Below are 22,453 nucleotides of genomic sequence, written 5' to 3'. Positions count from 1 at the left end.
CTGGTGTAGTATATAGTTCTGAAATAAGTTATTCAAAGGTGAGCAGATGTGTAATCAAGATGAAGAATTAACCATTACAGAGCTGGATTTGAAATCATTGCAATCATACTAGATCTGAATTGATATGATTAAAATTTATATAAAAAACCTGTAGGTAGCAAAGTTTTTTAATGTTGATATTTAAGCTATAGAAGACTTCATTCCTTAAAAAAGTGAATTTAAGATGCAGTTTCTTAACACTGTGAGGTTAGCACTGATTTCATTTTTAGCAGCTCTGTTAAGTTCTCTGTCAAATCTGGTCTCTGTGGGGTATTAAGATGACCAGGAATCTTTTTTCACTAGAAGACAAATATGCGTTTCAGAAAATGGGAAGTAGTTATTCCAAAACCCAGAAGTCAGCCACTTTAGACAGTATTAAAAACATTGGAAGTTGATAAAAATATTTTACCCATTTCAGGGATATACCAGGACACTGCCTTAAAGTTTTACAATTTGTATTATGACATATTCACATGGATATCTCAGTCCCCTGCAAAAACAGGTGTTTCGTGAAAGTCATCCTCAATAACCTGCCTGCTCGGATAACCTCTGGGTTACGTGAAAATACAGTAATATTGGTAATCTGAGTTCCTGAGGGAAGCAGAGCAAAGGAGTAACTGATTAGGCACCCTCCCTTTTATCCCTTGTTCCCTGCCTTCCCTGTTGTGTGAGAAGATGCCCAGAGGCTGCGGAGGTTTGGAGAAGGGCAGAGGCAGCTGCTAGAGTGAGGTTGGGAGAGTGAGAGGACCAGGGGTAACACATAGGGAAGGGGGAGTGGTGAACAGATGAGGGTCTGTTGTGTCTGGGGGGTACCTGAGAAGGCTCATAAAACAAGTTTACTTGAAGACCTCATCTGCCAGATTCAAGGTGGCAGCAGGGTCAGAAAGGAAATTTTGGGGTATACGTTCCTTGGTAGGGCTTGCAGATCTGTAACCCGCAGTGTTGCTTACAGAATGTAAGGTTTTCAGAATGTTTAACCAAAAAGACTATGTGTGCTAAAGCACAGTACTGTTTTTTGTTTTTGGCTAATATTCATAGATCTGCTAGGACACCATTCTCTTGTTCCAAAGATCTGAACCTTAGAAACACTCCTTAGTTTCTTAGCTGTTCTGTTCAGTTTTTCTGTCCTCATTTTCTTTTTTTGTCTCCTTTCTTGAGTATCTTTTCTGACCAGCCCTTTTTGCCATCAACACAAAAGAAATCTTTTTCACACTTTTTGTCTAGCTGTCTACAAAGCATTACTGCATTTCTTCAGATCTCATCAAAACCATTCAGAGACCAGCTCTGCTTCATGACTTAAAATATCTGATGTTCCCTAATAAGCTCAGGAAATCTAATCCAGTGCCTGAAGTAATAACTTACCATTTTTTCTGTTTGTTTTTTTTTTCTTCCACCCTTGCATATGACCTACTGAAACTATTTCTTAAGATGTGTTATATATTATCTATGTTACTTGCCTGTGTGTGTGTTCTGGTGGATGTGTGCTCTTTTGTAGGCTTGTTGTTTATTATATTGTTTGCATGCCTAGAGCCAGGCATGCTTAAGATCCACATTTTTGTAAACTGAAAGTAGTTAAATTCCATAAATGTGTGGACTGAAATTAGTTAAGAAACAGGCTGTGTCCTGACTCAAATGTCTTTCCAAATACGTGATAAACATTTATTATCGTTTTAGCTGTGTCCTGAAATAAAATTCTGACTTTGGGCTAGGAGCAAACATGACACACTTTAATGTTACCTGACACAGGTTTCTACTTTGATGTGATGGAAATTACTCCTGAAGCAGTTGGGATTCACAGATTCAACAAAGACAACCAAAAGGTAGTAATAATCTAGTTAATGTCTCAAACCTTGAAGGAGTACTGTCAAGGCTTGAAATCTTTTGTCTGAGATACTTGCTTTCAAATTTCATTTGTTGATGCAAGTCCCTGGGATGATTTTCATAAGCAAGTATTTGGTCTGTAGCTTGAGAGTATGTGCAGTGCAAAGTCTGAACTAGAGCTTACATGGTATTTTTTTGAGGAAATACTTCCTTTACTGGAAAATGTGGATTTACTGAAACCAACACTGTTTTTGAAACAGGATTAACTTTGAGCTTATTGAGAGCTTGGTACGCTTACAAGGCTTAGTCCCTGTCTTCTAAGTTTCAGGCACACAGATAAGGATGTGTTGAAACTTCGGGCTATAATATTTTGTCTTTTATCTTGCTCTAAATGTGTATGTAAAGTAAAGACTTCATTTTGCTGTCCTGCATGTCCTGCATGTCTGTAACCTACAAGCTACATAGCGGTATGTCAGTAAACACAAGCTCAAGTCCAGTTGGTATGAAAATAGAAATTATGTTGTGGAAAGAAAAGTTCTTTGTATCTTTTTTTATTTTTCTTTTGAGGAACGGGTGGTGTTTAAATGTCTGGCTTTCTGCTTTTCTGAAGCAGCCTTTGGTGCTGAGAAATGCAAAAAGAAGAGTTTACAACTTGCACTAGAACCTCTTCTCATCGTGCATTGTTTTCAAGTTTGGTGGGTTTGCCAACAGCACCGAGGTTATGGGTGGTATTCTCTGTCATGAGTCTTTACGTCCATCTTGTTTGTATGAGTAAAGAACTGGGCATAGTTGAAAGCTGATTTCAGGGTCAAGGCAAGGATAATCAACTACAAATCTGTCTTGTGTTTTTAACCAGTCTCCAGCTTGGCATTTTATACTGTGTAAGGTGCTTGTTAGCTTAATGCATTCCCACTTTGATACAGGTTTCAGACTTTCCAAAGGAGGTGGAAATACGAGCGTTGATTGAAGGGCAGTTCATGGCCAAGAGGATTCATGCTGAAAAGCTGGGATATAAAGTCAGTAAGTATGACGAAAACGCTGCAGAACTAATGGCACTAGAGATCAAACACAAAGATAGGAGTCCTGACACTAATGTCAGTTTTGTGATTCTTGTCCTGCCTGACAGATACAGAAACTGGTATGAATTCTGAATTAGCCTCCTGGAAGATTTTTTTACGGTGTGTTTGGGGCAAGTCTTTGCAGATGTTAACTTTGGAAGGACCAATGGTTTTAACTTTAAGATGACTTCTTCTTTTTCAAGTATTCTTGCTTTTTCATTGTTACTGAGCTGCATTGTCAATTTTTAAATAAGAGTTTGGGCTTCAATAGCTTGTTAAGTGAAAAAAAGACCAGCCTTCTGTCTAAAGCACAGAAAATCTATGTTCAGTTCCTGGATCTGCCATAAGCTGGTCACTTACCTCTTTACCTCAGTTTTCTGTTAATAAAGCTGAAGCCTTTTCCCTGTCTTGTGATTTAGAAAGCAAGAGATCCTGCTCCCTAGAATTTATAATATGAATAGTTTTTAGCACATTGGAACAGCCAGTATTTTACCTATAGAAGTGGGATCAGATCATTACTAGCTGTGCAATTCAACAAAAAGAATACAGGCAAGTTGGTAAGATGTTTTATTGGCATTTCCTGTCAGTGTATCGGCCAGTGGCATCTTAAAAAATACTGAATTAAGTCATCTTGAGGGTTTTTAACCAATGTTTTATTTTTTAAAATCATTCTTATCTACATCCTGACCTCCTTCTTTACAAGCCAATGCTGACCTCCTCCTTTACAAGCCATTCCTTGACTCCTACCTCCAGGCTTTTATCCATAATCATGAAGGATAGTGTAGTTTTGGGGTTTTTTTGGGTTTTTTTTTTTGAGAGAACTCCAGGAGCTGAAAGTTGAGAAAATACAGAGATACTGGAACAAGTCACAAGCCTTGGCAACACCACCTCATAAATTTATGCTGTAAAGGTTTTCCTGTTATATATTTTCTTATGTACTTGAAACCCTATTTATTTGGGGAGATTATTTATGGAGACAGGCACAGATCCACATAGACAGTGTTTAAAATGCCTGTTTATCCTTCATTCTTAAATTCTGCTGCACCAAAAGCTTGGCTTAAATAGCCTAGAAGGCTCATAGCTGAAGAGGATACTTTTGCACTCTGTAAATGTCAGGGGTTAGACAAACACCAGAGTGCGAGAAGAACTATTTAAGATATCAGACAACTCTGACACAGAAACAAATAGGTAGAAATTATCTGTAAATACATTTAGGCTAAGTAGGAATGCCAAAAACCTAGCTAGTTTTAGGATGTGGCTTAATAAGCTTTAAAGCTCTTTTCTTTTTTTTTTAATGCTGTAGATGTCTACAATAAAAAAGGAGATGGGTGTGATTGCACTGTGTTCCTGTAGATTCCTTGGAACCTTGTATGCTTTTGTTTTGTTGCATCCCAAGGGTCTTTTAGCTATTTGGTAACTAACAGATGAGTTGCTTTAAAAAAGGACTGCTGTATATAGTGTAGGCTGTATGCATCTATTTTTCCTTAGTGGTATTATTTAAATGTCATATTCTGTTATTTGTGTAGTGATGGCAGGCTTACATCTGCATTTGTTGTGTGACAGCTCTGAAAATAGGGTGTGTTCTGAATGTGTTTCAGGGTACGGATGAGCATTGTGGGAATTACTCTGGTATTGCCAGATTTTCTCTTGTTTAATAGCTGCTGTTTTTCAGGCTGCTTTTTTGTTTTTAATGTGATTTAAAAGCTTGTTTCTCTTTTCGATGAAATATAGTCAGGACCCTTGTGTTTATTCAATTCCTTTTAGGCCTTGTCTACATGGGGAATTTACTTTTATTTTTCCAGGAATCAAGCTGATTTACATTCAGAAATATAATCACAGCAGTGTAAATCTTGTTTACACCAATGGGAGAATACAGTAATAACTGCTCAAAAGGTCTGGAAAGTTATATGATGACACCTATTAAATTGATCTGTAACAGAAATGGAAGTGACATGGTCAGTCACAACAAATGCTTTGCTGTGGTGTCCTGAGGTTTGTGTGGTGCCATCTCAGTGGTGCAAATGAGGCAGAAACCTGGCTAAGAATTTCCCTAGCTCTGGCACCAAGGTGCTGGAAAATTGTTTTGGCAGAGTCATGAACCTGCCTCTCTATTCTTGAGCCAAATGCAGTTTGGATGACTGTAATCTGAAAAGCAGCAGCGTACGTGGAAGAGAATTTTGTAAAAATAAATAAATATCTGTCATATAGAGTTCTTGGTTATGCACCATGAACATGACAAACATTAGATAATCCCTTAGAATTTACTTTCAGTTAATGAATATATTATCTTGCTAGGAGCAGTATTTTGAATCCTCGGTCTAGCTAGCGCTGCAGGAAGAAGTGCAATCATGCTGAAAGAGTGTTTTGTATGTGAGGTTTTGTTCCCAGTTTGATGTGTCCGGTACATTATAAATCTTCTATAAATTACAAATAATAGTTTAAAAAAACCCACTTATAAACAGCTCTTCAGGTGCTGTTTGTGCTTGCCTGCAGGCATGTGCGCAGGTTTCAGTGCGGCTGGTGTGCCAGTAGAGGGCAGGGGATTCTGTCTCATGATTTTTTAGTTTGAGGCTGGGATGTGTGTGTCAGCTTTGTTTTGAAAATGGCACCGATTCACCAGATGATCCTTAGAAGAAAAGTTAAACCTTACATTAATCGTGATTTAAAGGTTTTAAAAGTGTGTGTCGCTCTGTTCTAATTGCTCTAATCTTTCTCAATCAGATTTCAGGGGAAATCATTCAGTAACACCCTGTATCCTGTTTTGCTTATGTGCTTAAGGGGTGGATAGAGCGTTGTGAGCTGGAAACAAACAAGTGAAGTTTGGTCTGTCCCTGTTGTTTACATCCTCCGATTCAGAGATTCGTGTAGATAAGGTGAAGGTTTGCTATTCTGCCTTTATTTTCCTGGATTTTGATTGTATCATAAACACCTTCTGTTTTGTCACTTCCTTTTTCTGCTTGCAGCCATCCCCTTTTGAAAGCTAAACTCACAACTGGAGTTCAGAGGCTAGTCATACAGACATGCTTGCTGCGTGGTTTGAGGACTCTATGAAGTCAAACCCAAGGCAACTTCATAGAGAAATGACAGTGTCTGCAGCTCAGTGACACAGGTGATCACAGCAGCTATAAAACTGTCAGTGGTTCAGACTGATCTGCCAGTATATACTTTAATAATCTTGATCACTTCAGAGTTGCTTCTATTCCTGACCAAGCAATCCGAAAATGCATATTGACACTGACTGGAGAACATTGCAATGGTCCTTGCTCAGACCTAATGAAGCTGTCCTGGTGAAGACCCACAAAATTGATTATTCTTGGGAGCAAAATCTACCCCCCTGCCCACTGATGGGTGAAGTAAATATTTCCATGATGTATGTTATGTATGCTAAGGGAAAACAGCACACAGGTAGGGGTTCCAGTGTTGATCACACATATAGTCAATAGATATTTAAATGATGTGCTGGTCTGCAGTGTAGAAACTTTCATGTCAAGGGTAATCTGAACACTAAGTATATACATACTGGGTCATGTGTGTGCTGGAGTTGTGTTAAATAAGCTTCTGTGGGGCTGCGGCAGCTATTAATAAATCCTGTCTTGTAGGTAGGCTGATTATCTGGGGTGAGGTCTGTGTTGAAGCTGTTAGCTTTGGCCAGGGCTTTCTGCCTTCACGTTGTGCCTGTCAGTGGGTTCATAGTACTCCCGTTGCCCGATGTGCTGTTCTGTCACATTTATACCTTTAGGAATCTGATTCTGCCACCTAACTGTCATCAGCAGGGGGAGATGGATAGAAGGTGCCAAATTTTACAAGTGCAAGCTTTGTCCATAAAATCCTGTGTCTCTGTGTGTTATGTAATTTACAGTTTCTTACATACATAAATCCATCACTTGCAAATGATGCTGGTGCCCTGAATTCTCCTGACTGTACTCGGTGCATAAGTACTGGCTGGGGTGACACAGATATGTCCGTGGCTGTAAGAACGAGCCAATTTTTTTCCGTAAGTGCTCCATGTGGCCGATGTTTCAAGTGCGTGAAAGTACATCTTTCTGATTGGATATGCAACAGGATGCATCCTTAAACAAAACAGCAGTCCTGCTGTTTTTACCCTAGGGGAAGAAAGGGGAATGTCAGAGCATGCTGGGCCTGACTTCTTAATGGTTAGAGTGGGAACTTAGATCTTCTGAAGAACTCAGTCTAAGATTACATGAGGGCAAACTCCAAGGTGCCAAATTTCCTTTTTCCTTCACGTGGTGTTTTCTTCTGATGCTCTTTGCAGCAGATTGAAGGTAGTAATAATGTGTGGCTCTTTGTACGCAGGGAAGGCAGTATGATGGAGCGAGGGGAGCTCAGAAAATATCAATTAGTATAACATGGAGCAATTGTGCTTCATCATTCATGTTGACATTTGGAGGCACGGAAACCCGAAGGTGAGGCGTGAGGCTGTCGCTTCTCAGCAAAGTGTTGGTCCGTTGGCGGATGAAGTGACTCTCCAGTTTGGCAAGGCTAGATGCCACTGGTGCTTGGGACACTCTGGGGATGGCTTTGTGTCAGGCTATGAGACAGGTTTTTCTGCTGGTGGTTGTCTTTGACCAACTGGCTTCTGTGACTGTAGTCTCCAGAACTCTTACAAATTGTGAGGACTGTTAGGGTACTTGTTCCCTCAGTCACCTTTGCTTTTACCGCCAAGTGTGTTTCTACTCCAGCTGTAGGAGTGTTTTGGCTGGAATTAGGAACACTGTGAGTGAGGCCATTTTGTAGTTGCATACAGATTAAATTGATGTTTATGCCCTGTGGGATTTAAATTTCTTAGAGAAATCAATACTAAAATGTTGTGTTGGCTTTGTGCTTGTCTCTTGCTGTTTGCTGCTAAGAGTGCTGATGGTGTTTCAAGCAGCATGAGGGTGACGGCTTTGTTAGAGGCCTTGTGCTTCAGCAAGTGAGTGAAAACAATTTAAAAATAATTAGAAGACAGTGCCCTTGACAGGAGGTTGAAGTCCTCTGTTTAAAATAATAGTGAATAGTGGTAATCGTCAGATTGGAATATATATGAGTAGGGATGGGGCAGAGCATACTGCTTGGTATGCAGTACAAACAGACCATAAATACCACCCTTGCCATTAGATCTTTAAGCCTGTATTTTTGAGGGAGGAGTGTTGGCTCAAGAAGTACTTTCAAATTCATCAAAGGCAGGATCTTCCTCCCAGATATGCCAGTGATTCTGCTGCAGAGGATATTTGTATTTTCTGTGAAACTTCTGGCTAAGCGTGCCAGTGTGAGACAGGCAATACCTTGCCAAGGACTTGACTGTATCCCCTCTTATTTCCCACAGAGCATCAGACTTGGGTCACGTAACAGAGCCTTCTAGGCATGATCAAGCAAGGCTTGGTTTTAAGCCAGTGATCTGGAGTGAAAGGTTGGTTAGCTCATTACCAATTCCCTGACCAAGTATTTTACAAAAGGGCTTTTTATTATTACTTGGCTCAGGAGAGTACAGCATTAGTTTAACTAATTTTTAAAAGGGTTAGATAAAATGCCTCTGAAGGAAATGACCTAATGGGCTATAAGGAAGCTGGTTACGTGCTCTAGAATTTTTCATGCGGTGGCTATTGTCTTGCTTTTATTTTGTTTTATTATTGTTATACATATACAGGAAACACAATGAAGACAGAAAATCTGAAGAGTTAATAAAAAGATTGGAAGGGGTACTATCTGTCTGTCTTTCCTGACACAATGATAAAATGTTGCCATTGTTTGAACAATCGCTTTTAATGTTTGGTCAGCAAAAGATCAAGTATGTAAATGGTTCAATTCCTGTGCCCTGGTGTTAGGAGAGATTGTTTATGACTGTTTCAGTGGATGTACTGTTCAAGCAGTATTCAGAAAAATAGTCAAGCTGTCGGCTGGTTTTGTTAGAGCTTCATGGATCTCTAGAAGCTGGGGACTTGGAGATCAGTTGGGTTATCTAATAAATCTCCTTTTGTTGCTTGTTTTTTGAGACTGATCTATAGTTTTAAATCCATTTAGATTAGCAAGGGAATGACATGATTGCAGTCTATAAGTACCTTCTTGGGGAAAGGAAACTTGATAGTATAGGACTCTTGAGCCTTACAGACAGAAACATTATGGTTCAATAACTGGAAGTTGAAGGTGAGCAAACCTCAAATGTCAAGCAAGGTGCAGATGTTTAACAGAAACTGAAATCAAACAGTGCAGCATTGACAGTGGTGTAGTGAATTCTTTAGCACTGGCAGTTTTAAGAACAAGATGGGTTTTTTCCTAAAAATAGGTGATCTGGTCCAAAGAGATCATTTATGTCACAGAAGGGTGAGTTCAAAGGATCAACGTGGTCCATTCTGTCTCAGACACAGGGGAATCTGTAAGAGATGCCATTGCTAGGAAGCTCATCTGATTCACAGCTATTTGTACATTGCTTTGTATTAATCATTTATACCAATAACAGCTGCTGGTATCGCTGCAAATGATGCCCTGTTTTGATGATCGTTCTGCTTGTAAAATACTACATTTACCTTAGTTGACACTTAGTGAAATGTTACATATTTATTATTTTAAATCTTTCTTCCTGTGTCTTTCTGTATTTTCATTTTTGTTGCTCAAGTGTGACAGGCCTGTTAGTGAACTCTACTCAGCTCTCCCAGGATTCTCTAGTCCCTCTAGCTGTCTTTCCTTTTTTTCTGGTTTAAGGTGATTTAGCTTCTCTTACACATCTGAAGTTACACATCAGTTCTGAGCACCAAGCGTACCAATGCTTTCAGCTGCATCAACCCACACTTGAGGTTTTTCAGTGTTAGCAGGGGTTCTACTAGATAGGTCATTCTTTCCCTACCTACTCTATTTCCCTGCACGTACGGTGATTTTTAGCTGTGATTGTGTTTGTTGCATGAGATTAAGCAAGACAGTTTTGCCTTACTTTAGAAGAGATTATTGCTTAAGTTTTTAAAACAGTTTTAAATATCTAAACCTTTGGTTCCATCCAGACTTTGATTTTCAGAGGACAGCTGCTCAGTGCTTACTCAGATTAGCTCAAGAAAAAAAATAACCAGCCACCCCCTACATTTCTTGTTTAAGTAAAAACCAAGTAAAAAAATCACATGTCTCTGGACAAGGGGAATTTTGCAGTTTACCTGTATAACGTTAATACTCTTCAGACATGAAAGAATTAATTTGGCCAGCTTTTTTTTTTTTTTTTTTCCTTATCCTGGCCCGTGGTTTTCAAGAACGCACATGAAGGGTATTCTTCTTTCTGCCTTTAAACTATAATTTTATTTAGCCTGTATGTGGTGTGTCTAACTTAGGCAGTAGCAAAGGTGTGCATGGTGGATGTAAAATGACAGGTCTCAGCCCCAAGGCTTTCAAAATGTCAGTTTAGTCCAAGTGTAAAGGGTGGCAAAGGATGGGGAAGTTCATGAAAAATAAGCTTCAAGTGCAGTATGTACTTCTGAAGTTCTCTCTCTGATGTGAGTGAGAACAGAAATTTTTTAGCTTTGCACTTGGAGGCTGGAATTTGGGATCAGTGACAGGACTGACCCGAAGAAGAAAAATTGGATGTGTGGAAGAGTGAGATTAGAGCATCCACAGAATTAAGTCCCTTAATGATATGGTAGGTGACGTGAAATTCCTGATCCCAGCTTCTGGACAGTGATATAATTTTTCTCTTTGATGTTCAAAAGGCTGGACTTGGCAGTCTCTTACAGGGGCCTTCAGCTCATCACTGCTATACTTTTCCTAGTTGGAAAATCTAAAGAATGGATGAAGGAACACAAAGAAAAAGTTTGCTTGAATCTGAAATTGTCTTTTTCTGACTGCACTTATAGTGATTGTACAGCATCAGACAGACTTAAAGTAAAACTAAACTCAGGAGTACCTGCTGAGCATTGTATATCAATTACTACTCAAGTAAAGAGTGAGTTTAAAAACAGCCACTTCTCTGCCACTTCCGTTGGTTTTAAAGTATTTGTCTTCCATTTGACAATATTTGAAGCTTAATTAGAAATTTCAATAAATTTGTGAAAGCTGGAAATTTGAAATTAAAAATAGAAGTATGTATATACATACAAGCAAAGGGTGGGTTTGTGATGGTTTTATTTTTTGGTAGTGTCTCAAAGTGAAATCGTTCTTTAAGGATACCTCTGCTGCAGATAACTGCAGCTGTCAATCTTTATCTGAAATGTTAGTAAAGTGTGTCTTAACTCTTAATGTTTCACCTCTGGGTGTGCCTATCTCGGTTGATTCTTTTGAAATGCATAGTTACTAGAGGTTTTCAGAAGTTCTGGTGAATGAAAGTTCAATTAGCCCTTGTTTGTAGAAATCAGGTAGCATCTTTCTGAAATGCAAGTCTGTGTGCTTTTGTATTTCCACTTTTGCAGTGACACTAAGTGAAAGGAATGGCTGCATAGGAATTTGAATGAGCTGAATGCTCTGTCTGAAAAACTCCACTAGAAGGTCCGTAAACAAATAATACTGAATTCTTTCTTTTTACAAAGCAACAATATTACCAAAGGTAACAATACTAAACAATGTATATTCATTATAGAAGTAGTATCAAATGCCAGTATTATTTTGGACAACAAATGAACTGACTTGGAAATACATTCGATTTCCTTAGCCTAAAGTTGGTAGCCAAAGTTTCAGTGTACTTGTTTATCTAGTCCATGTACTCCATCACTGATAGCAGCTTTCTTCAGGGTGTCCTCATGCCTTGTTTTCAGCAGGTTAAGATCACTTATGTTACATTTCAAATATTGGCTTTGTTGAGAGGGCTTTGGATCCCAGAAGTACCCATGTGCTGAAGGAAGGCTTCTGGGGGCTCTATTCCAGCACATCCTTGGCTGTCTCCTCTGTGTTTCCGGGATTGGGTCACTTGGTTCCTTCCCTCTCCATTGCTGGTGTCTGTTACCGATTAGGGTAAATGTCAATATTTATCTGTACATAGCAATTCCATGTATGCATCTCAAGAAGTAATTATGGAAAGCTGGAGGGCACTCAGGATTGTTACAAATCAGCAGTATTTCTGTCCTCTCAGTGGCCATCTTAAAACATGCAAAACAGCAGAAAATAATGTCATTTATTAGCCTGAGTAGCAGCAGCCATGTGAGTAGCATTGGAATGACGGTGGTCACTGGTCACAGAGCTGGAGGGATTTTAAAGGGTATTTTCAAAAGCATTCACCCTCTTCACTCAAGGTGCTCTTGATCTTTTTCCTCTGTGTTTATTCTGGTCAAAAATGAACTTTTTGTTGTTTTGAAGTAGTTCTAATTATAATGGTAATACAAATGTACAAGTGGAGAGCTGCTTGAGTAATCTCTTCAAATTAAGTGCACTTCTAGTTGAATGACTTAAGTTTACCTGCAAGTGAACACTTGTGCTGCTGAGAAAGTGATACAAAGCTTCGTATTTCGTACCTAATTTTGTCTGTGCACATAAAAGCCTGGTACCCACTGAAATGCAGGTGAACATCTGAAGGCATTGTTTTTAAGTATGACACATTAGAATAAAAAATTGCTGTAATTTCTATTTGAAAAGGTGGAATTGTGTTTTTAAGTAAATTGCAAGTACTCAGGACCTAGCTTATTTATTTTTGTGTTTTAAATTCCCTTTTTTTAGTTATTACTTAAAGGCATTAATAAATTCTTTTAACTACAGTAGCTGCTATGAGCTGTGATACAGGTCAGTGCAAATTTTAAATGTTATCTAGGTTGTTGCTTACAAGCACAATCACTGCAAGGGCATATCTGTTGATCTCAGTGTTGCCATTTGCATGAATAAAGGTTAATCATGAGAACCAGGAGAGTGCAGGTCTATAACCCTTATTTCCAGCCCCTGTTCTATGCTTGAAAATGAGCTCGATAGCTCCTCAAGAGGCCTGACCATTTAACTGTTTTTCACTTTAACCAAGGGACTAAACTGGTAGTGTGAGCAGTTCCAGTTTAGAGAGGCCTCAGTTTGACTTCTTGCATCTACCCGCTCCGTACATCGTTTCTGGCTGGCCTGATGGCATGTCCAACACCCCAAAATCAGCTGCAAATTCCAGGAGACTGCAAAAGCAAAAATATGTTGAGGACTGAAGTAGGATGTGTGGTATTCTACCGGTTAAAACAAGAAAGTTATATATATACATGTTTTTATTTATACACGCTCACACTATATATATATATATATATATATATACACAGCAATGCCTATATCATCCAAATAACTTTTCTGTATCATTTAGAGGATGGGAGGCCAGACTGGAGATTTACAGAAACCTTTTGGTTGTTTTAAGTGACATAGTTCTGAAATGAATTATTTTCTCTGAGTAGTCACTCATGTGCAAGTAACTGCTACATGTGGAGATGCAGAAAAGGTCTTGTAAAACTATTGTGGCTTGGGTAACTCATGTGCATCTGATGCTTAGGAGCAATACCACAAACGTATGGGAAGTGTGATCTAATGGATAGTGTATACCGAAGAGCTCCACATAAAAGGCTCAAAGAACAATTACCTAAGTTGAATGCAGTGTTTTAAAAACAGCTTCATCCATTTTCCTGGCATTTTTGTGCTTTTCCTCTAAATAACTCTAATGTATATAAATTAATTGCTTGAAATAATACCAATAAATCTAACAAGGTTTGTCTAAAGCTTGACTGCACAGGGGAAACTTCATGTTTGTTTCAGTGGTGAGAAAAAAATAATTTACTGAAAATATTAAGAAAGCTAATATTAATTTAGATGGAACTTAATGAAATCTTTAATGGCTTTTTAAAATTGTTTTATTTTCCTTACATTTTAATTTGAATTAAATCATTACTATTGTTAAATTAGTTAAACACTAAATTAAGAAATGCAAATTAAGTGAGCTCAAAATCCAATGTGGTTATTGTTTTTATTGATATATGTAGGTTAGTGATGTGGAACAAATTCCAATTATATCTGATCTGTTATTTGCAGTACAAGTTCCTGACTCTTCATTAAGTGTAATACATTAGATTAAATGCTTTGCTCGATAAGAGCTCAGAAAATACCAGTATTACAATAAACCTCTTGCTGCTTTTGCCTCTTTGTTTGGGCTGTTAGCACTGCGTATAATGCAGGCTTCAAGGCTTTCTAGTGTAAAGTTTTAAAATCCTGCCTAGCTGTGATTATCAGAGAAAGATAAATGTAAACTTTAGGTAGCGTAGTCACAGGAGGCCCAGGAGCGAGGGAGAGTTGCTAAAGGCAACTCCATTACATACATGAGTTCACCTGAATAAATGTTCAGTGGCTTCTGCTATGCTAACTTTAAATACTAGTAGGTAGTGAGGAAAATGCTTATTTCACATGATATATCTCCCTATATGATTAAAACATCCAAAATAAATGAAGCGTGTCTTTGAGTATCAGAACTAGATTATTCCAAGTTGTTCTTTATCCTTTGGTTTATATTTTTATAAAGCACTCTATCCTAAACTGACCAAACTCCATAGAAATCTAGGTAGGGCAGAGGAAAATGTATGTGCCATTTTTGGGCTTGTCTGCTTTGTGCAAAGTCAAGGTACTTGTCTCTGTAAAAGCTCCTTTCTCATTTTTAAGCTATTGTTTTCTTCAGAAGCCATTCGGGAAGGCAAAATTGAGCAAACTAGCCACCAAAGCTGCCCATAGCTACCCTGTGACAGTCCCAGGTGGAGAGAGGACACCGTAACTGCGGGTACACGTTGCTGCAGGACTGGCCCAGCGCAGCTCTGGGCAGGCCAGGCACACGTGGTGGTACCATGTTCCCAAGCTGTGGCTGGTTTGTGCTTGTGCCGCTGCATCCGTCCTGGTGCTGCGTGGCTCTGGGTAAGATGGTAGGGTTTCTCTGGTGTCCTCCAGAGCTGCTGTTTGAGCTGCTAGAGGAACTGTGTTATCATGTAGTGTGGAAGAACTTGCCTGTCCTGTTGAGCCCCCATGCAGAAGTGTTCTTAGCTTGCCAGTACAGTAGTATAAAATACTTTCAGCTCAGCATGCTCGTCACTTCACTTTATTCTAACAGTGTCAAGGCATGTGTCCAGCGCAAGTGGACAAGCTGCCTCTGCTTCTGGCTGCACTGCATTTACAGCAGGGTGTAGAGAGAAAACATGAGACCTAATCACTGTTTTACAGCCTTCTGGAAGACACTGTTGGACTTTGGTGAGGAATCCATGCAAGTGGGAGGCTGACATAGCAGTGGTGACAGCTGATGTTTACAGAGGTTGCTCTGGTTTCACTGTATGTACATACTTTTTTTTCTCCCAGTGTATGAGGTAAGCAGCGCTAGTAGCTTCATGATCATCCATGCAAGTAAAACTGATTTGGCTTCAGTCAATGATTAACCTTTCCCTGGCAGGATAACTATTGGAGTTGACGTGATGGAGGCTTGTGAGGTAGTTACTGTTCTGTTTTACCCTAATGTGGTGGGCATAGCTAGTGTACCCAGAGTGCTAGTTTGCTTTGGGAGAGGTGATTCCAATGCGGGGGTTAAGTCATTTGCAATGTCTGTGTCTAGGGGGGTGCACGTGGCAGAGGTAGGACAAGACATTGAGCACCAAGCATGGGCGTCAGCCTTCTCACCCTGTGCCCAGAGAAACTTCTGCCCATTCTGCTTCAAATACTGGAAGCCAGTCCTTTTCCCCTGTGCTCTCTCTGTCCTCCTCCTCCCCTTTCAGTTTCTCTGATTTCTGGATCAACCTGCGTCCAGAGTCACTCAAAATGGTTCTGTGAAGGCACTGAAAGAGACCGTAGTGTTTTGTTACTGGCATGAATGAAAAAACTCCTCCTTTCTGTATCATGATGAGGACCTCATGGTATTTGCCATGTTGCTTTGTTTCACTCATCTGACGGCTCAGTAACTGCTACCATACAGTTAGCAAAATGCTTCTTCCCTCTCTTGATGCTTTCCTCCCATGCCCATCATTGCACAAGTCCTTGGAGCGTGGCTCCCGAATGTCCCCTGAAACGCTTTTGTTTGTCAGTGTAGTCTATTTGTGCTACTCCATTCCCATGGTCATGAGAATCCCTGTTCTGTGCCTGAACTAAAAATCAGACCATTGTAGCTCAGAAACCTCCCGTGTGTTGTGCTGGGTTTGTTGGCGAGGGTGATGCCAGTTATCGAGTGCCTCCCTGCAGCGGTGGCGTGTAGACGAGGAGTTTCTGGGTTGCAGACAGAGATCTTTACCTTGCAGGAGACATCTTGTGGTTTTGAGGCTGACGTTGCTTGAGCTTCTCTTCTGGAAGGTTTTTGAAAATGCTCTTACGTAGATGTTTTCCGGTGCTTCTTCCAAACTTAAGGGTCTTTTTGCCACACTGTGATCAGAGGATGACTAGGCTTCCAGAATGATCTTCTGGCCATCTAGCACCATGTTGCAATGGCATCATCTTGTACTTGCTTAACTGAATTGAGTGGTGTGGCACTGCAGCAGTCTGCAAAGAACGAGGGTCCCCACATCCAGGAAGAGCAAACAGTGGGTTGTTTTCAATGCATAATAGTTAAATGGGAATCAATTATGGAGAGGTCCTGGAAGCACAGGCATGGAGGAAAGGTGGGTTGGTATTGAACTTTAAGGTTTGACTGTGCTGCACAATAGGAGCTTGTATTGCTTCCTCCTGCGAAACAGAGTGGTTTCAGGTGGCTGAAGTGGTTTGCAGGCTGTGACCCAGCCCAGGCAATCACGCCCAGTATCAATGAAAAGTGAGGATAAGTACTGCTGGATTAGAACATAAATCTTAATCAGGATTAAGCCACAGCAAATACGTACCTGTGGAGCAGAACATGCTGTATGAATCAGGAAACAAACTAAACAGACTCCATAATTTCAGAGACAGCTCTGCTTCAGTCTGTAAGTGGTCGTGCCCTTTTATACTCCAGGGACAATTCTTATTGTACTGAGGATGAAACTTTTCTTTGAAATCAAATTTGTTTGTTGGGCCATGACTGAGAAAAACTTGCTGCAGGATTTGTGCAGGATTCACTCACCCCATCTGAAATTCTGTCAGGGCTGAAATGAAATGTGAGCAAGAGGAAGAACCATGTAATGGTACAGGCTCATTTGTTTTCACATGAATACATTAGAGCAAAATCTCACTTTCATCAATCAGCATTTCCTTTGTCAATAACTTGCAATATTAAACAGTAAGGTGACACCAGGATTACATAGGAGGAAAAGTAAATTAAACTGCAACGAAATATTCTTGAGGGTAAATTGACACCTCAGGTCTTGATTCATGGTTCAGCTATGGAACAGGATGGGAATAACTGTTTCCTTCCCACCACGTTTAAAATCGTTTTGTAACTGAGAGATAAAAAGGACCTTTCCAGATCCTTAGAGGATACCAGTTCATCCAAATCCCACGCTGTATTGAGAAATTATTCCCGTATTCCCTTCTATGTTTTCTGAAAATTGTAATGCTCAATCAGTTTGTCAAGATATGGAGCATACAGTAATGCACTTCCCTTGTTGCCTAGAAAGAAAGTAGCTGGTGTTTTAGTATCCTCATGTGCTGAAATGTCATATTCTTCAGCTGAAGTGCAGTGTTTCCTCCTCTTCCTTCTTGCCAAATCCATTTTGTGTTTCCACACATTAACCTCTTCCTGACCTAGTGCCACTCATGCATGAAGCCCAAGTGCTTCTAAGTTCAAAGCATAGCAGTTGTCTAATATGTTAGTCTTAACAAGGATTCAAAGGGAAATGCACAAGTTTATGAACATTATTAATAATTTTAATAAATAATCTGGGGGAGGATATTTTGGAATGCTTATTTTAGTGAAAAGGCTGCCTAAAGCTTCTGAAACGGGTGTCTAAATTACATAGGTGATCTTAGTGGCAGAAAATATTTTACCTTGAGACACACTTGGTTCATATCCGTAAGTATCCATGGGTTTACATAAATACAAATACATGCACTTCCTTGACTTGTCAGTTTAGTGGTACCTCCTCCCTCAAACTTCTTTGTGTAAGTCTTCTAGACTCGTTAAAAAAAAAAAAAAAAAAAGAAGTTTCCTGTATTCCTTCAGTTGGCATTACCATTTCAGACAGCCAGTCCTGAAATGCTTCTATCTGCTGTAAAAGTTCACAGAATATTTAGAAGGCAAGCAAGAACCAAGAGAAAACAGGATCAACAGTGGTGGAAATGGCAATTTATTCTTTAGTGGCAGAACAGGTTCTGCCCAGACAGCAGCAGTGAAAGCTTCCCCACCCACCAATCCCAGCTCTGACTTAAGAAAGCACCTTGAGAAGAAAATGTATGTATTTTTATATAAATGGGCTTTATCTCTAGTCTGGCCAAGTTTTTGTGTCTAGATTTAAATATGGACATTGTCATCTCATTGACTTGTTGACGCTAGTGATGCTACTTGTGTTCAAGCATGCTTCGAAGTGGTTTCCTAAGTTCCTAGCCTTAATTTTTCACCTGCTGCTGAGAGCCAGCAAGAAAACTGAGTTGTGTCATTTGTGACCTAGTCTATGCTGAGCAATTCCTGGCAGAAATCCCTTAAACAAGGACGTGTGGCTTGGGCCAAGTTTCTCAGAACAGAGGACTATTAGCAGAGAGACTTCCACTGTGTTGGTGACTGAATATAAACGTTGAGAAAGGTCTTATGATATAATGAGAAGAGGCCAAAGAGGTGAGCCGTGCATCATACTACTTCATCCAATGTACACCTAATCCTGTGTTACACATTCATCTCTATCTCCAGGCTTATCCCCTGATATGGTGATGAGAAGCTCATGCTTGTGACTTGAATAAATCACGTAAGTTGCATGTTAAACAGAGGAATGGTCTGTCGGGAGCCTCATCAAATTCAACAAGGAAAGATGTCAAGTCTTGCACCTGGGGCACATAAACTCCCTGCATTGATAAGAATCTAGGCGGAAGCTCTGCTGAGAAGGACGTGGGAGGTCTAGCTAAAAATGAGCCAGCGATGTGTCCTTGTAGCAAGGAAGGCTGACGGCATACAGGCTGTATCAACAGGAGCACAGCCAGGCAATTGAGGGAAGTGAATTACAGTCCTTTATTCAGCAGCCGTTTGATCACATCTTGAGTACTGTGCCTGGTTTGGGGCCCCTTAATGCCAGAAGTGCATTGGTAAACTGGACCAAGTGCAGTGGAGGGCCACCAAGGTGCCTGGGGGCTGGAGGACCTGCCCTGAGCCGAGAGGCTGGGGGAGCTGGGCTTGTTCAGCCAGGAGAAGAGGAGGCTTCGGGGCGACCTAATGGCAGCCTGCTGAGGTGCTCTTTGCTGAAGTGCATGGCAGAATAATGTGAGACAAGGTCCATAAATCGATAGATGAGAGTTTCTAATGGGATATACAAAAGAAAATTTTCACAGGGAGGAGTATAAATGTAACGCATTTTATTAGTGGGTTCTTGGTAACTGAAGGTCTTGAAACCTTGTCTCAGAAATGTAACAAGACAAAGCTAATTTTGTGGTGTTCTCCTGAATAAAGTTGGTATATTGACCTAGTTCTGTCACTGCAGCCACGAACCAGTTGGATCCCTCAGCTGCCACCCCATCTCATTTTGCCTTGTTTGGACAGATAGAGCTAATTACAGTAGGTACTGTATCCAAATTTTTACAGATTAATTTACAGCATGATGAACAGAGTCAGTGATGGAGATGCAACCAAGGAAGTGAGGGATGTTCTGACCTTGTCACTCAGATGGATGTGGAGACATACTGCTCTTTTCCCAGATGGCTCTCGAGTTTTACAGAAAGTCAGTGACATGTTTAATTACTTCTGACAAATAGAGAATGCTTTCTCTTTTAGCTGTATTGTGTTATGCCCTTCATGACAGCAGAAAAAGCAAAGCAGCATCATGACCAGCCACCCTTTGAGTAGGATATTATAGACTGAAAGTCTCGGGGTTGATGCACAGGCTTTCAGCTCTCATTGACTCTTGATGCTGTCAGGATTAGAAATGCCTGATGCAAGAAAGTCCTTAGGCATCTGTGAGGCCAATGAAACCTAAATGCATAGCTAAATAATGTTCTGCAAAGAGATGTTTTTTCAGCAATTAAGGTGTAGTTTGCATGCTATGTGGCATTTGATAACTCTTGTTAAACAGAGAAGATTAACTTGAAATTGCATTAGGATGTGGAAAAAAAGGTCAAGATTGTTGCAATCTCCAGAACTATGATAAATATAATTAAGTTTTTAAGACTTTTGCCTTCTCATAACTTTTAAAACAAACACATTCACAGGGAAAATGTCTATGCTTGGAAATTTAGAGCTGGTACAATCACATGTCTGTTTGCAAGATTTGAAGCTGCCTTATTTGTTGGCTTGGTGGTGGACTTTTTAAACACTCCATGTGAAAGACTTGTATGTGTTTTGTGATGGGGAAAGGAAAAATGTGCAAGGTGCATCTTCCCCACTGGGAATTCTTTTAGACCACCTCTGGTTTGACCTGATTTGCAGGCTTTCATTCAAAAGTGGCAGAGAATTAAGGGGGAGGCTCTTCAAAAGTGCTCAAGGCTGAAACAGTTTTGCTGCTGTTCGCGAAGGTAAGAATGGCTATCCTGAGGCACGCCAAAGGGCCAGCTAGGCTACAGTCTTCCTCTGACAGTGGCCAGTCTCTGATACACAAGCAAGGCTTGAACAGCTATTATGTCCTCCCAGCTTTCACCAGTCTTCAGTTTAGCAATTTCCTCAGCCTGAGGGTTTTTTTTTATTTAACAGTTGTTGACGGACTTTTTCCCATGAACTTCTCTAATCGCTTTTTAAAAGCATGTAAGTTTTTGGCACCCATGGTATCCTGTAGCACTGAGTACTTCAGCTGAGCTGTGCATTGTGTGAGACATCCCTATTTTTTGTTTGTGTTGAGCATGTCACCTGATAATTTTATTTGTTCCTTGGTAGGTTTTGTACTATGAGAAACAGTGAATAGTTATTCTGTATTTATCTTCTCCTTGGCTGCCTGTGCTCTGCTGGCCTCCCTCTGGTATCCCCTTAGCCATTTCTCTTCTTGGCTGAAGAATTGTAATCAAGACTTACTCATGTCTCGTTGGAAGCGGTCCCACACCTTTGATCATGCTTGTTGTGCCTCTCTATATTGTTTCCATTTTTATTATGGTTTTTTTGAGAGGTAGGACCAGCACTGCACTGAATATTCAAACAGAGACTAATTTTTATTTAAAAGGTGGCATAATACTGTTTCTGGTTTTATTCCTTTCATAAAAATTTTAATGGACTTTCTTTTTCAATTTTTGAGTATTGATCTGATATTTTAATGAAATTATTAAAATTTACCACGCTTTACTGAAAGATAATACTTCAGAGCCTGTCGGGTGTGCAAATTTAGGTCTGTTCTTTCCATGTATGTTACTTTGCACTAATCAACATTGAATTTCATCTGCCGTTTTGTTTCTTATCCTGTCTCGATCATAAGAAAATTCTGGAATTCCTCAGGCTGGCTTTTTGTCTCATTCTCTGCTCTTTCCCACATTACTTGTGATCACCTTTCACTAATGACTGTGAAAGCTGATCACTTACTCCTACTGTTGGTTTCATGTCTTTTTTAAAAATGATTGTTAATTTGTAAGACCACTTCCATTCCTGTCCTGTGGCAGCCTTCTTTCTGCAAGAAATTTCGGTGAAGGACCTCGTCAAAAGAACTGTTGGAAATCCGTGCTTATGCTTGTGTAAAGCAATGGAGTCAGAGACGCCTTTTGAGATCTGCTTGGCAGTACTTTCCCTTACAAAAGGCACTGAGTCTTCCCCATTAAATTACATTTGTCAGAGTATCTAATGAATCTGTTTTTGCAGTGCATCCTGCTAATTCGCTGAGTATGGATCTCAGTTACTGAAAGCTCCCCATGTCCAGCCGGGAGCCCATTTTGATAACTGGCATCATGTTGGTCACCAGCATGCCCCTGATACTAAGGCAGTTTTAAGCAAGAGGTTATGTTTTCCACAGGTAACATTTTAACAAATTGGCACTTGATTCATACACAACTTCTGCATGGACAACATGATCTTACCTATTTCTTCTCATTTATTGAACTGATTTGTTCTTAAACATCTCTTGTTGACACCTCAGTCCAGGGCAAGTCCTCCAAAACCTCCCAAATTAAGACCTTCTTCATACATTGTCCTTGAACAGTCTCAGTGTTAGTTAAGAGTATTTTAGGCTTTTGGCTGCTGCCTTTAATTTCTTTTTAATTTGCTTTCTCCTCTTTATGTTATTTTACTCCATTGAAATGATAGATTTCTGCTGTGGATTGATTATTTATTTTGATTGATTGGCTCTTCATAGACCAATATATCTAAGTATTTCATGGTAGCTATTACAAAGTGGTTCTTCAGTAGTAACTTTCTGAACCCACGTGTTTTCTGCTTAAGGTAAGACTGGTCAGGACTTGCTTCCTTTTTTCTGTGTTTCTTGAGTAGTTGTAGCATAAAGCATATGTGAGTTTGATGTTTACCCTAACTCATATAGGGATAACTGTAGTATCTCATTGTTACTGTATTGTCTGTCCAGTCTCTCCGATCTCTGTGTGTTTTAGTCGTTGTTGTCATTCTGGGCAAGTGGTCTGTTGTATGGTCCCGG

At 39.9% G+C, this 22,453-nt stretch overlaps 1 protein-coding gene across 1 annotated transcript in view; it reads left to right on the top strand.

Moving 5' to 3' along the window:
* Positions 1-22,453, top strand: part of XYLB (xylulokinase) — an 83,284-nt gene that overhangs the window by 23,149 nt on the left and 37,682 nt on the right. Inside the window, exons 14-15 of the mRNA XM_075705683.1 lie at positions 1,786-1,859; positions 2,784-2,880. Of these exons, the coding sequence (XP_075561798.1) occupies positions 1,786-1,859; positions 2,784-2,880 (171 nt within the window). The remainder of the gene's footprint in view (positions 1-1,785; positions 1,860-2,783; positions 2,881-22,453) is intronic.

This window comes from Pelecanus crispus, chromosome 2 (genome assembly GCF_030463565.1).
Source record: "Pelecanus crispus isolate bPelCri1 chromosome 2, bPelCri1.pri, whole genome shotgun sequence".
Taxonomy (NCBI): domain Eukaryota; kingdom Metazoa; phylum Chordata; class Aves; order Pelecaniformes; family Pelecanidae; genus Pelecanus; species Pelecanus crispus.
Note: the sequence above shows the minus strand (reverse complement) of the source record. Positions and strands in the feature narration are given on the sequence as shown.